General features: G+C 48.4%; 1 protein-coding gene across 1 annotated transcript in view; it reads left to right on the top strand.

The window, feature by feature from the left end:
• The window catches only part of C2cd5 (C2 calcium-dependent domain containing 5), a 54,961-nt gene that overhangs the window by 30,207 nt on the left and 11,807 nt on the right, over positions 1–12,947 (top strand). Inside the window, exons 10-18 of the mRNA XM_013025066.1 lie at positions 2,434–2,548; positions 4,242–4,337; positions 6,361–6,552; positions 7,195–7,381; positions 8,358–8,522; positions 9,571–9,711; positions 10,955–11,018; positions 11,383–11,444; positions 12,111–12,209. Of these exons, the coding sequence (XP_012880520.1) occupies positions 2,434–2,548; positions 4,242–4,337; positions 6,361–6,552; positions 7,195–7,381; positions 8,358–8,522; positions 9,571–9,711; positions 10,955–11,018; positions 11,383–11,444; positions 12,111–12,209 (1,121 nt within the window). The remainder of the gene's footprint in view (positions 1–2,433; positions 2,549–4,241; positions 4,338–6,360; positions 6,553–7,194; positions 7,382–8,357; positions 8,523–9,570; positions 9,712–10,954; positions 11,019–11,382; positions 11,445–12,110; positions 12,210–12,947) is intronic.

Below are 12,947 nucleotides of genomic sequence, written 5' to 3'. Positions count from 1 at the left end.
CCCCCCCCCCCCGCCCCGGATGCTGGCCGCTTTGCACACCTGCGTGTCCTCTGAGCTGCTGCTGTGGCCTTCCCCCCCCCTTCACCCCCAAACCCAAACCGGCTCCCCGGTGCCACACTCCTCCCCAGCCTCCCCTGTCCCCTAACTCCTCGAAGCTTCCTCTCCACGCTGTAAATAAGACTCGGTGTAAGTTCATACCAGCTCCCTCCACGCGCAGTTGTGTTGCTCACGCGTGCAAACCAAAGCTGCTTGCGAGTGTGTCAGAAGACATGGACGTGCGCTCTCTCTCTCTCTCTCTCTCTTTTTTCTCTCTCTCCTCCCCAGCCGCCCTGCATTCAGCTTGTTTGTTTTGTTTCTGTTTTCTTTTTGTTTTTCAATCCGCCTCCTCTTGTGTCATGGTATTCGGTTTAATGATCTGATTGCTTTTGCTGGGGTCGGGGGGCATTCAAGGTAAGTTATCCGGGATGCTATCCTTGTTTTCCATGCGATGACCGTATCTCACCAGGTTGATGGACTGCGTGTGTTTCCACTTCGACATGCTGAATAAATCCTTATTTTATAACTAAGTTGTTTCTAACTAAGCCTACTTGGAACTTAAGAAACCTCCTGGGTGGTGGTGGTGGTGGGTTATTTTTTTTTTCTACTGATTTAAAAATGAATGGTAATGGGTTTACTTTCTAAAAAGCTCCTTTTAAAAATACAACAACAGATAGTGCTTCTATGTACAGAGGTAGGCTAACCCAATGTGAAAAGGAAAAGTGTCATTTTAGTGGTAGCGGGTGATTATTGCCTTTAGAAAACAATGCTGTCTAGAATGGTTTAAAAAAGTAAGTAGCAAGGCTGGGTGATAGCTCAGTAGCCAAGCGCTTGCCTAGCAACTTCATGCTGGGTTTGATCCCCAGTACCACAAAAGAAAAGACCCCCCCCCAAAAAAAAGAATACAGTTGAGGAAAGCCAACCTGCCCCTCAGGGAAACCAGCATTTTCTCTGTTACTCCTTGTGGTTTCCGTTTTCTCTGAACCGTAAGTCCCTCAGCTCTTCAGCTCAAGGCGCTCTACCACTTGAGCCACAGCACCACTTCCGGTTTTCTGGTGGTTCATTGGAGATCGGAGTGTCACAGACTTTCCTGCCTGGGCTGGCTTTGAACCGTGATCCTCAGATCTCAGCCTCCTGAGTAACTAGGATGACAGGCGTGAGCCACCTGTGCTAGGCTTTTTTTAGTTTTATTTGGAAAACTTAGAGTAAGAGCTTAGCACCCTTGTTAGAGTTGTTACAAATGACTCCCAGATTCCGGGGAGGGACCCTGCCCCAAAGAAACAGATCAGGGTATACTAATTGTAGCATAATACATAATTATACACAATTACAATATATAATACATATATAGTTCTAGTTGTAATTCCCAGCTGCCCGTACGGAAGTGGCCATGAACTCAAGAATGCCCTTGCTAATGACGTATAATCCTGAGCTTCTAGGCCTCTTTTTTTTTGGGGGGGGGTAGTACCAGGGATTGAACCCAGCCTCTGCATGCTAGACAGATGCGTTCTGTCTGAGCTGTACCCCACCCTTCTCCCCGCCCCGAGCTTTTTAGCTGTAGCTGTTGAGATGAGGTCTCCTTGTGTTGCTCAGACTGGTCTTAGAACTGGTGGGCTCAAGGGGTCTTCCTACCTCAGCCTCCTGGTGAGCTGGGACTATAGACACACCCCACGCTACCGGTCCACGCCACTTTCAATTGGTACAGAGCCAAACACAGAGTTGACACCATTGCATCTGAAATGTATCCTTTGCATGAGCCAGATTATCTCTATTTAATCTCTTTAATGATTTGCTTTTTCTTTTTCCTAATTGGCCAGTCTTCTTCCTTTTTTTTTTTTTTAAGTCCGTTTTTCTTAGGACCTGCATCTCTATAGAAAGGGTAGCTATATTTAGCTTGCTTTTTTTTTTTTTTTAAATAAACCTTGGTAAGTCTTTGCCATGGAAAGATTTATCTGCAGCACATAGAGGATTATTAGGGAAAACAAAAATTACAGGTGCCAGAAAATGAAGTGAGGATTTTTCTTTCATTTACGGACCCTCAGCACATGGTGACCGGTAGAGCAATCATTGAAGATTAGAACCAGAAGGTCCAGGGTATCGTAAGAAAACACCTCCCATACAAATCCCCGCAGTCAAACTGAGCAGTTCGTTTTCTAGCCGGTTCAACATGTCTCGATGCTTTCGAGAAGTTGGAACACGGCGAACATCTTCATTCCCTCGCTGAGAAAGTCGAGTTTTTATTTTGAAGCTGTGGTGGTTCATGTTGCATTTCAAACCCGTGCTACCGCCCCCCACCCCCCCATTCCTCTCCTGGCTCCCGTTGATTTTCAACACAGCTTGAGCCACTACCTCCTGGGAGATCGGGTAAGTCAGCTGATTTAAACTTGTATCTTTCAGACGAACCGGAAACTCGAGACGCCTGGTGGGCAGAAATCAGACAGGAAATCAAATCCCACGCGAAGGCATTAGGCTGTCACGCCGTGGTGGGCTACAGCGAGTCAACCAGCATCTGGTGAGTGGCCGTGGCGTCCCGCAGAAGCGAAGATGTGCGGGATCATGCGGGGTGCAGGCTCGAAGCACCTCCAGCAGAGTCTGTCTTGGTCACTGCAAAGTCTGGGAAGTGTCAGCTTCTCTGAGAGTCTCACTTGGTAATGGACAGAAATCTGGGCACAATGGCTCACACCTGTAAGCCTGGCTACTCGGGAGGCTGAGATCTGAGGATCGTGGTTCAAAGCCAGCCTGGGCAGGAAAGTCCATGAGACTCTGATCTCCAGTGAACCACCAGAAAGTCAGAAGTGGAGCCGAGCCGTGGCGCAAAGTGGTAGAGTGTCAGCCTTAAGCACAAAAGTTCAAGGACAGTGACCAGGCCCTGAGTTCAAGTCTGAGGACCAGCACACACACACATAGACACACATGCATAGATAGATAGATACATACATATATACATACATACATAAAATGGACATATACCAGCTTGGCCTTTAAAAAAAACTTCTTTGCCCGTCCTGGGGCTTGAACTCAGGGCCTGGGTGCTGTCCCTGAGCCTCTTTGTGCTCAAGGCTAGAGCTCTACCACTTTGAGCCACAGCTCCACTCCAGTATTTTTCTAAGTAGTTTATTGCCCATAAGCATTTCATGAACTTTTCTGCCTGGGCTGGCTTCCAACCACGATCCTCAGATCTCAGCCTCCTGAGTAGCTGGGATGACAGGTGGGAGCCACTGGCATCAGGCTTGGAAGGCCTTAAATAACAAATGTTGACTAAGCCGGTTTTATTCCAGCTTTGGGACTGAGCTCACCTCTTCCAGTGGGACATTTTGGATATTGTTTTTTTCTTCCTTTTTTTCTTTCTTTCTTCCTTTTTTTTTTTTTTTTTTTGTGCTGGTCCTGGGGCTTGAACTAGGCCTGGGCACTGTCCCTGAGCTTTTTTGTGCTCAAGGCTTAAATGCTGTACCATTTGAGCCACAGCTCTACTTTCTTTGGAACTGCAATCCTCAGATCTCAGCCTCCTGAGTGGCTAGGGTTATAGATGTAAGCTACCAGCACCCAGCTGTGATAGTGTTTTAGACAGCTTTATTCCAGTGTAGATTCATCTCTAACAATGTGAGTATGTACAGTTATGCTCTTAGAATAATGTGAATAAGCATGTTCAAGAAAATGTGCATACAGTTTAATAGATTATTATTGAGATCAGCACTATCATTGGTTATTGCTTATAGTCTGAAACATTTTGATCTTTCAAGCATCTATTAATGTTATAATTTTGTTTTTTCTGGGTAATTTACAACTTGTAAAGAATTCTGGCTCTCTCCATGTTACTGAGCTTATATGACTTTTCTTCTCTTTTCTCTCTTTTTTTTTTTTTTGGCCAGTCCTGGGGCTTGAACTCCACCTGGGCACTGTCCCTGAGCTCTTCAGCTCAAGGCTTAGTGCTCTACCACTTGAGCCACAGCGCCACTTCTGGCTTTTTCTGTGTCTGTGGTGCTGAGGAATCGAACCCAGGGCCTCATGCATGTGAGGCGAGCGCTCTACCACTGAGCCACCTGCCCAGCCCGTGGCTTCTCCTCTCCACCTAACATCCAGGAGGTGATCACGTGTGTCCCGTGCTGCTGGGTCACCTTGAGTCTCACTGGTCGGTCTTGCGGTCGCGCTGGGTGATCCGTGGGGCCCGCAGGGAGCGCTGACACGCCCGCGTGTTTCTCTCGTAGTGAGGAAGTGTGCATCCTGTCCGCCTCGGGCACCGCGGCCGTGCTGAACCCTCGCTTCCTGCAGGACGGCGTGCTGGAGGGCTGCCTGGAGCAGAGGTAGTCCCCGCCCAGCACTCACGATGCTTCTAGAAGCAGGGCTTGCAGTGGACTGGTGTGCCACTCTTGGTTAAAAACCAAGGTCCCCCAGGGGTCCTGCAGCGTACCCCGCGCGGGTGTGTGGCGTCCTCACAAATGACGAGGACGCTGCCGGGGAGGCGCCCTGTCGCTTTGTCAAAGTGGAGAGCGCATGCGCTGAATTTAGCTTCTCTCTGCTCCCCCCCCCTTTTTTTTTTCCTTTGGCCAGACCTGGGTCTTGAACTCAGGGCCTGGACGCTGTCCCTGAGCTTCTTTTGCTCAAGGCTGGCGCTCTACCACTTGAACCACAGCGCCACTTCCAGTTTTTTCTGTGTATGTGGCACTGAGGACTCGAACCCAGGGCTTCGTGCATACGAGGCGAGCGCTCTACCACTAGGCCACCTGCCCAGCCCTTAGCTTCTCTTCTGTCTGGGTCTCACCTACAAAGACAGAACGAGGTCCCGGGGCTGTGCTCACCAAGAAGGGTGCTCACCTCTCCAAGAAATCTGCCCAGTGATTTGATTAGTGTGAGCTAGAACAAAACAGGAAGCATTAGGTAAAGGAGCTTAATATGATGAACACTCCCTGTATACTTGTAAACTGTGAGCTTCTCTGAAAGTGCAAAATGCTTTCTACAAGCATATGTCTAAGGTATATGTTTACATAGTGTGTATGTGTATTTGCACGTGTATGTATGCAATATCCATACATATATACATATATATACTTCCCATACAGATAGGAAATTATATACGTAGATATGTGTATATACACATGCATTCATGGAGACTCTTGGTTTGATATCCGACACTACCTGGATTAAATAAGCCCAGATCTTCTTTATGTCACACTGTGTATTAAGCTTAATATGTACGGGTGGCTCACGCCTGTCATCCCAGCTACTCAGGAACCTGGGATCTGAGGATTGTGGTTCAAAGCCAGCCCAGGAAAAACCAGGCAGGAAAAGTCTGTGAGACTCTTACCAGAGCCAATGGACCTCCAGAAAGCCGGAAGTGGCACTGTGGCTCAAGGGGTAGAGCACCAGCTGTGAGCACAAAAGCTCAAGGACAGCACCCAGGTTCTGAGTTCAAGCACCAGATCCAGCACCAAAAGAAACCCCAAACAATGTTTGTATTAATAGATTTAGTATAAATTAAGGAATAAGGTTTAAAAAAAACCCAACACTTTCAAGTCTTGTTTTTAAAAGTTTTTTTTTTTGTCTTTTCTTTTTGTGGTACTGGGGATCGAACCCAGGACCTTGCAATTGCTAGGCAAGTGCTTTGCCCCTGAGCCACAGCCTAGCCCTGCAAGTCTTTCTATAATAAGGGAGATATTCTGGCTCTAATAATGACGAGACCACCTTGTTTAGATCCTTCGTTTGTTAATATTTAAAGGTTTACAGATCATTCCAGAAAGCCTTCAGAATATAGTAAGATTTTGTTTTTTGTGTGTCTGTGTGCGTGCGTGTGTGCGCGCGTGCGCGTGCACATGTGTGCGTGCGCCGGCACAGGGATTTGAACTCAGGGTCTTGCTTTTTTTTGCTTGACTTTTTCATTCCCAGCTGGTGCTCTACTGCCTGAGCCACACCTCCAGTACATTTTTTGCCGTTTAATTGGAAACAAAGAGTTTCACAGTTGGGTTCCGGATCATGATCCTCAAATCTCAGCCTCCTGAGTAGCCAGGATCACAGATGTGAGCCTGTGCTTGCTGGCAGCCTCCTTCTATAAGGCTTCTGTGGAACGGGGGGTGGCTCGGATTCCCTGGCCGTTCAGCACTTCCTACAAATCATTTTGTTATTCTCGCCCATGCAGCTCCGACGTTGCGTCATCTGTACACTAACTACTACGAGCATAATACTTATTTTGGAAAAGTGCACAGATCTTTCAAGGATGTTGTGCTTGTGTGTGTGTGTGTGCGTGTGCACGCATGTGTGTGTGTGCACGTGTGAGCACGGGTTCATCCCCGAACAGAGTGCCTTTCTCACGGTCTCCCTGTGTCCCCGCAGGCTGGGAGAAAGCCAGCCCCCCGGCTGTGGATTCTGCCACACCCCTTACGATGAGGTGAACACGCCGTTCCCCGCGCACCTGGCGCTGTGCTGCTGCTGCCGCCGGCAGAAGGTGCCCGACGTCCTGCTCACCACCATCGACCTCCCCGCACAGGCCGCGGTGGTCGGGAAGGGCTGTCTGATTCAAGCCAGGTCTGTGCCCGAACCCCTCTGGGTCAGCTTCAAAAGTTAAGACTTAGGGAGCCATCAACCTGCGTTGAAATCCTTTTGAATGATCGAGCCGGGTGCTGGTGGCTCCCGCCTGTCATCCCAGCCACTCAGGAGGCTGAAATCTGAGGATCGTGGTTTGAGGCCAACCTGGGCAGGAACTTTCAAAAGACTCTTATCTCCAAGGAACCACCAGGCAACCGGAAGTGGCGCTGTGGTTCAAATGGTAGAGTGCCAGCCTTGAGCAAAACAGCTCAGGGACAGCGCCCAGGTCCTGAGTTCAAGCCCCATGCTGGAAAAAAATTCTTTTTGCTTAGTATTTTTTTCCATTCCTGGGACTTAAACTGAAGGCCCGGGTGCTGTCCCTGATCTGTGTACTCAAGGCTAGTGTACAACCACTTGAGCCACAGTGAGATTTTCATCTCTGGCTTTTTTGGTACTTCATGGGGGATAAGAGTTTTTCCTTCCCTGGGCTGGCCTCGAATCACGATCCTCAGATCTCAGCCTCCTGAGTAGCTGGGAGTATAAGCGTGAGCCACTGGTGTGTGCCTTTTAAAATCGTGTCTCTATTTGCCTTTGTCTAGAGGTCACAAGGACTCTGTGCACTGACCGGACTCTTCTTCGCAGGTTGTGTCGCTTGAAAAAGAAAGCCCAGGCAGAAACGAACGCCACGGCCATCAGCAACCTCCTTCCGTTCATGGAGTACGAGCTGCACACCCAGCTGATGAACAAGCTGAAGCTCAAGGGCATGAACGCCTTGTTCGGCCTGAGGATTCAGATCACCGTGGGGGAAAATATGGTGATGGGTTTAGCGGTAAGGTTAGAAGTTCGGGAGGTCGTTTTGCGATTTCTGTGGTTGTAACAGGTTCCCCTTTGTTTCTTTGTTTGTTTTTGTACCAATGCTGGACCTGAATTCAGGGCCTAGGCACTGTCTCTTAGCTTTGTTGCTCAAGGTTGGTACTTGACCTTTGAGCCACAGCATTCCCAGTTCTTTAGTGGTTACTTGGAGATGAAAATCTCACAGATTTTTTTGTCTGCCTGGGCTGGTTTTGAACCAGGAGCCTCAGATCTCAGCCTCCAGAGCAGCCAGGATTATAGGCGTGAGCCACCAGCACCCAGCCAGGCTTCCCAGATATATATATATTTTCTCTATGTGTGTGTGTGTGTGTGTGTGTGTGTGTGTGTGTGTGTATATACATATACATATGTTTTTTGAGCAGGAGGAGGTCAGTCATGGGGTAGGGCTTGAACCCAGGGCCTGGGCACTGTCCCTGAGTGCTTTTGTTCAAGGCTAGCTTGAGCCACTGCACTACTTCTGGTTTTCTGGTGGTTCATTGGCGATAAGGATCTCAGGGACTTTCCTGCTCAGGCTGGCTTTGAACTGCGATCCTCAGATCTCAGCCTCCTGAGTAGCTGGGATGACAGGCGTGAGCCACCAGTGCCACCAGTGCTGGGCTTGAGTTAATTTTTTTATTTATTGTCAAGTTATTTTTCACAATTGTAAGATGAAAAACTTTAAAAGAGAATTGGGTCTGTAGGGAAAAACCAGTTCCCTCTTCCTAACGGTCCCCTCTTCACCTAGAGCCCTCCCTTAGAGGAAGCCCACGCCTTACTCTAGGAGGTGTGTGTGTGTGTGTGTGTGTGTGTGTGTGTGTGTGTGTGTTTCCTTCCGGAAATGTTCCATGCACGCACAGACTCTTCCGCCCTTTCCCCAGAAAGAGACCTAGCTGAAAACTTGCAAAGCTTGTTCCTCGAATGCTTTGTCTGACGGTTGCCCCTTACTCCACAAGTCGGCCACAGGCGTGTACCTGGCAGCGCTGCCCATGCCAGGTGGCATTCAGATCGCTGGCAAGACCCCGGGCGACGGCTCCTACGAACAGCACGTTTCCCACATGCAGAGGAAGATCAACGACACCATCGCCAAGAACAAGGAGCTGTACGAGATCAGCCCACCGGCAAGTACACCCCGCCCCTGGCCTGCAGCCCGGGCCGTGAGGACGAGAGCTCATGTGCTGTACCCAGCCCACGTGTCAGGATGCACCAGCGCTGTGCACACCTCAGCTCAGGTGTCAGGATGCACCAGCGCTGTGCACACATCAGCTCAGGGTTGGAATTCAAGACCTTGGTCCTGACCATTACATTTTCCCTCAAGGTTGGTGCTCTACCCCTTGAGTCCAGCTTTTTGGTGGTTAACTGGAGATGAGTCTTACAGACTCACTTGCTCAAGCTGGCTTTGAACCTTGAGCCTCAGAACTGAGCCTCTGAAGTGGCCAAGATTATAGGCATGAGCCATGATGCCTTTTTTAGAAGGTCATTGTTAAAGTTTACGTAGCCTGCTACATGTCACAGCAAATTCATGCGTCCTGTGTGTGTGCGTGTGTGTGTGTGTGTGCGTGCACACGCGCGCGCGTGTGTCCAGATGTTTCTTACTCTTCACATTTTCATTGTGGAACTTCAAAAATTACCAGCAGGTTAGAACATGCTATCCATAAATCTTCAAGCCTTGTTTTTGAAGGGGAGGAGGGAGAGTTAAAATGCTTAAGTAGAAAAATAAAATGTTTAGTAGAAAACCCACCTATATAGCTATATAACGGAGTTCATTTATTCAGTGTCATGTCAGCACAGAGATTCCACTGAGATTTATTTTTTTATTTTATTTATTTTTGTTTTTGTCAGTCGTGGGGCTTGAACTCTGGGCCTGGGCGCTGTCCCTCAGCTCTTCAGCTCAAGGCTAGCGCTCTACCACTTGAGCCACAGCGCCACTTCTGGCTTTTTCTGCTTGTGTGATGCTGAGGAATTGAACCCAGGGCCTCATGCACACAAGGCAAGCACTCTACCACTGAGCCACCTTCCCAGCCCCTCTACTGAGATTTAGTTAATTGAATATGAGATTTAGTTCACTCATCTCTGCCAGAAGTTACCTAGACATTTAAAACGGAACTGAAAACAACAACAAAACTCCAGACCCACCAGTCTCATGATACCAAACATTCTTTCTTCCAGGAAGTGGTGGAAGAGGTTGTAGGATCACCCATCCCAGAGCCCAGACAGCGCTCCCGACTTCTGAGATCACAGTCGGAAAGTTCCGATGAGGCCGCAGAATTAGATCTCTCCCACGGGAAGAAAGATGCTTTTGTTTTGGAGGTAAATTCTGCCACAGGTGCACCTTCTTACAGTTTTTACAGTCAGGTCTTAAAACCAAAGTGATCGTTTTTTGGATTATTGCAACTATTAAAAACAAGTACCAGAAGCTAGACACCACCGGTAGCTTACCTCTGTCATCCCAGCTACTCAGGAGGCTGAGATCTGAGGATCATGGATCAAAGCCAACGGGGGCAGGAAAGTCTGTGAGATTCTTATTTCCACCAGAAAACCAGAAGTGGCACTGTGTCTCAAGTGGTAGAGCGCTCACCTTGAGCAACAGAAGCTCAGGGACAGCGTCCAGACCCCGCGTTCAAGCCCCACTACTAACAATAAGAAAAAGAACAAAAATCAGAAAAAACCTAAGTGTAGAAACCAAACACACTTGCAAATGTCACAATTTGGCATCTGATATATGGGAAGGTTAGATACTTCTGAGAATTAGTTCAGGGGTTGGAACATCGCTAAAATACAAGTAGTGCATCTCTAATCAAAAAGTCCAGCTCAGTACTTGGCTCATGCCTGTAATCCTGGCTACTCAGCTGGGAGGATTGGAATTCAAAGCTGACCTGTGCAGCAAAGTCTGAGAGACTCTTACTTTCAAATAACCGGCAAAATGCTGGCAAGCGAGAGGCCCTGAGTTCAAGACTTGGTACTGACACCAGAAAACAAAAGGTCCAAAATCTGAACTAAGTTCAACATTTTACTTGGAAAATTGGAGATGTAGGAACGAATATTCAGTTTTTGGAGTTAAGGTTCAGGGATGTGCGGTTTATGGAACATACCTCATGTGCAAAACTCTGAAATCAGAAATGGTCCCGCGTCTAAGCATGGTGGATAAAGGATGCTCAAACGTATATGCAGCAGACATGGGCTACTTTCGTAAGCCTTGGGTGAATGTAAGTATGAATTGAATATACCACTGTAATGATGACCAGCTTTTTCTTTTTTGCCAGTTCTGGGGCTTAAGGCTGGCGCTCTACCACTTTGAGCTACAGCTCCACTTCTGGTTTTCTGGTGGTTCATGAGAGATAAGAGTCTTCATGGACTTGCCTGCCTGGGCTGGTTTTGAACCGTGATCCTCAGATCTCAGCCTCCTGCGCAGCTGAGATGACGGTTGTGAGCCCTGGGCGTCTGGCTCTGTTTTTTTCTCTTGACTTTTGTGCTTGGTGCATCCTGCGGGCAGCAGGCGCTAGGTGGCAGCACTGAGCGCTCTGTAGCAGTGCTCGTTCATTGGTCTTCTCAGATCGACGACACGGATGCCATGGAAGATGTGCACTCGCTCCTCACCGACGTGCCCCCGCCCCCAGGTAGGCGGGAGAAACACGTCTCATTCATCAGCACGCTGCAGACCACAAGACGGAGAACATTTGTATGAGGGCCGGGCCCTGGCTCAGCAGCCCGCATAGATCCTGAGTTCAAATCCCCGACTCTGCCCCTCGGGTAGAAGAGATCTTAAGTCCTGTGTATTTATATATAGGGAAATTAACTACCTGTAAATGGTTAGGATGGTTTGAAGTCCACTGAACCTCCCGGGACTTTGGGGTGGGGGGAAAATAATGAAAACCTTTTAGAATTAGACTTTGGGATGATGAGTGAAGAGTGTGCTTCTTCATCCTGGAATTGATGAAATGTTGTATCACCTATTTCTCTGTCCTTTGTTTTCTTGGGCAGGCTTTTATAGTTGCAATACAGAGATTATGCCTGGCATCAATAACTGGACCTCAGAAATACAGGTAAGCCCCGTATTCATTCATTTGAAGTTATTTTAGGTAGTATTCCAGGCAAGTTGATATTATTCATTGATTGATGTATTGATTGTTGGTTGTGGGGCCTGCACTCTGGGCCTGGGCGCTGTCCCTCAGCTCTTCAGCTCAAGGCTGGCGCTCTACCACTTGAGCCACAGCGCTACTTCCGGCTTTTTCTGCTTATGTGGTGCTGAGGAATCGAACCCAGGGCCTCATGCATGCAAGGCGAGCGCTCTACCACTGAGCCCCTTCCAAACCCAATATTTTGTTTTTGACCACCGAATGGACAGAGGTGGCTCATGCAATCCTGGCTACGCAGGAAGCTGAGATGTGAAGATTGAAGTTTGCAACTCACCTGGGTGGGAAAGTCCGTGAGACTCCAGGGAGCCAGCCACGCTCTCTGTGGAGCGGTGGCTCCCGCCTGCCATCCCAGCTACTCAGCAGGCTGAGATCTGAGGATCGTGGTTCAAAGCCAGCCTGGGCAGGAAAGTCTGTGAGACTCCAGAAAACCGGAAGTGGCGCTGTGGCTCAAGTGGTAGAGCGCCAGCCTTGAGCTGAAGAGCTGAGGGACAGCGCCCAGGCCCAGAGTTCAGGCCCCACAATTGACAAATAAGAAAGAAAGAAAGAATACGTTGTTTTGTCTCCTGGACTTAGATGTTCACGTCCGTAAGAGTCATCCGACTGAGCAGCCTGAACCTGACAAACCAAGTGCTCAACAAGAACTTCAACGACCTGTGTGAAAACCTGCTCAAGGTGGGGCCTGGCGTCACCCTGCTCCATCGGAGGCCCGGACGCGGCCTGCCGCACAGGCAGACACTCCTCAACCGCGGGGCCTGCCGAGGATGGTGATGATGATGGTGATGGTGATGATGATGATGATGATGGTGATGATGCTGATGATGATGGTGATGATGATGGTGATGATGATGGTGATGATGATGATGCTGATGCTGATGGTGATGATGATGGTGATGATGATGGTGATGATGGTGATGGTGATGATGCTGATGCTGATGATGGTGATGATGATGATGGTGATGATGGTGATGGTGATGATGATGATGCTGATGGTGATGATGATGGTGATGATGATGATGGTGATGATGATGGTGATGATGATGGTGATGATGATGATGATGATGGTGATGATGATGGTGATGATGATGATGATGGTGATGATGATGATGCTGATGGTGATGATGATGGTGATGATGATGGTGATGATGGTGATGGTGGTGATGATGATGATGATGGTGATGGTGATGATGGTGATGATGATGATGATGATGATGATGGTGATGATGATGATGGTGATGATGATGGTGATGATGATGGTGATGATGGTGATGATGATGATGGTGATGATGATGATGGTGATGATGATGGTGATGATGATGGTGATGATGATGGTGATGATGATGATGGTAATGATGATGATGGTGATGATGATGGTGATGATGGTGATGATGGTGATGATGATGGTGATGATGA

The sequence above is a fragment of the Dipodomys ordii genome, unplaced genomic scaffold, assembly GCF_000151885.1.
Source record: "Dipodomys ordii isolate 6190 unplaced genomic scaffold, Dord_2.0 Scaffold81, whole genome shotgun sequence".
Taxonomy (NCBI): domain Eukaryota; kingdom Metazoa; phylum Chordata; class Mammalia; order Rodentia; family Heteromyidae; genus Dipodomys; species Dipodomys ordii.
Note: the sequence above shows the minus strand (reverse complement) of the source record. Positions and strands in the feature narration are given on the sequence as shown.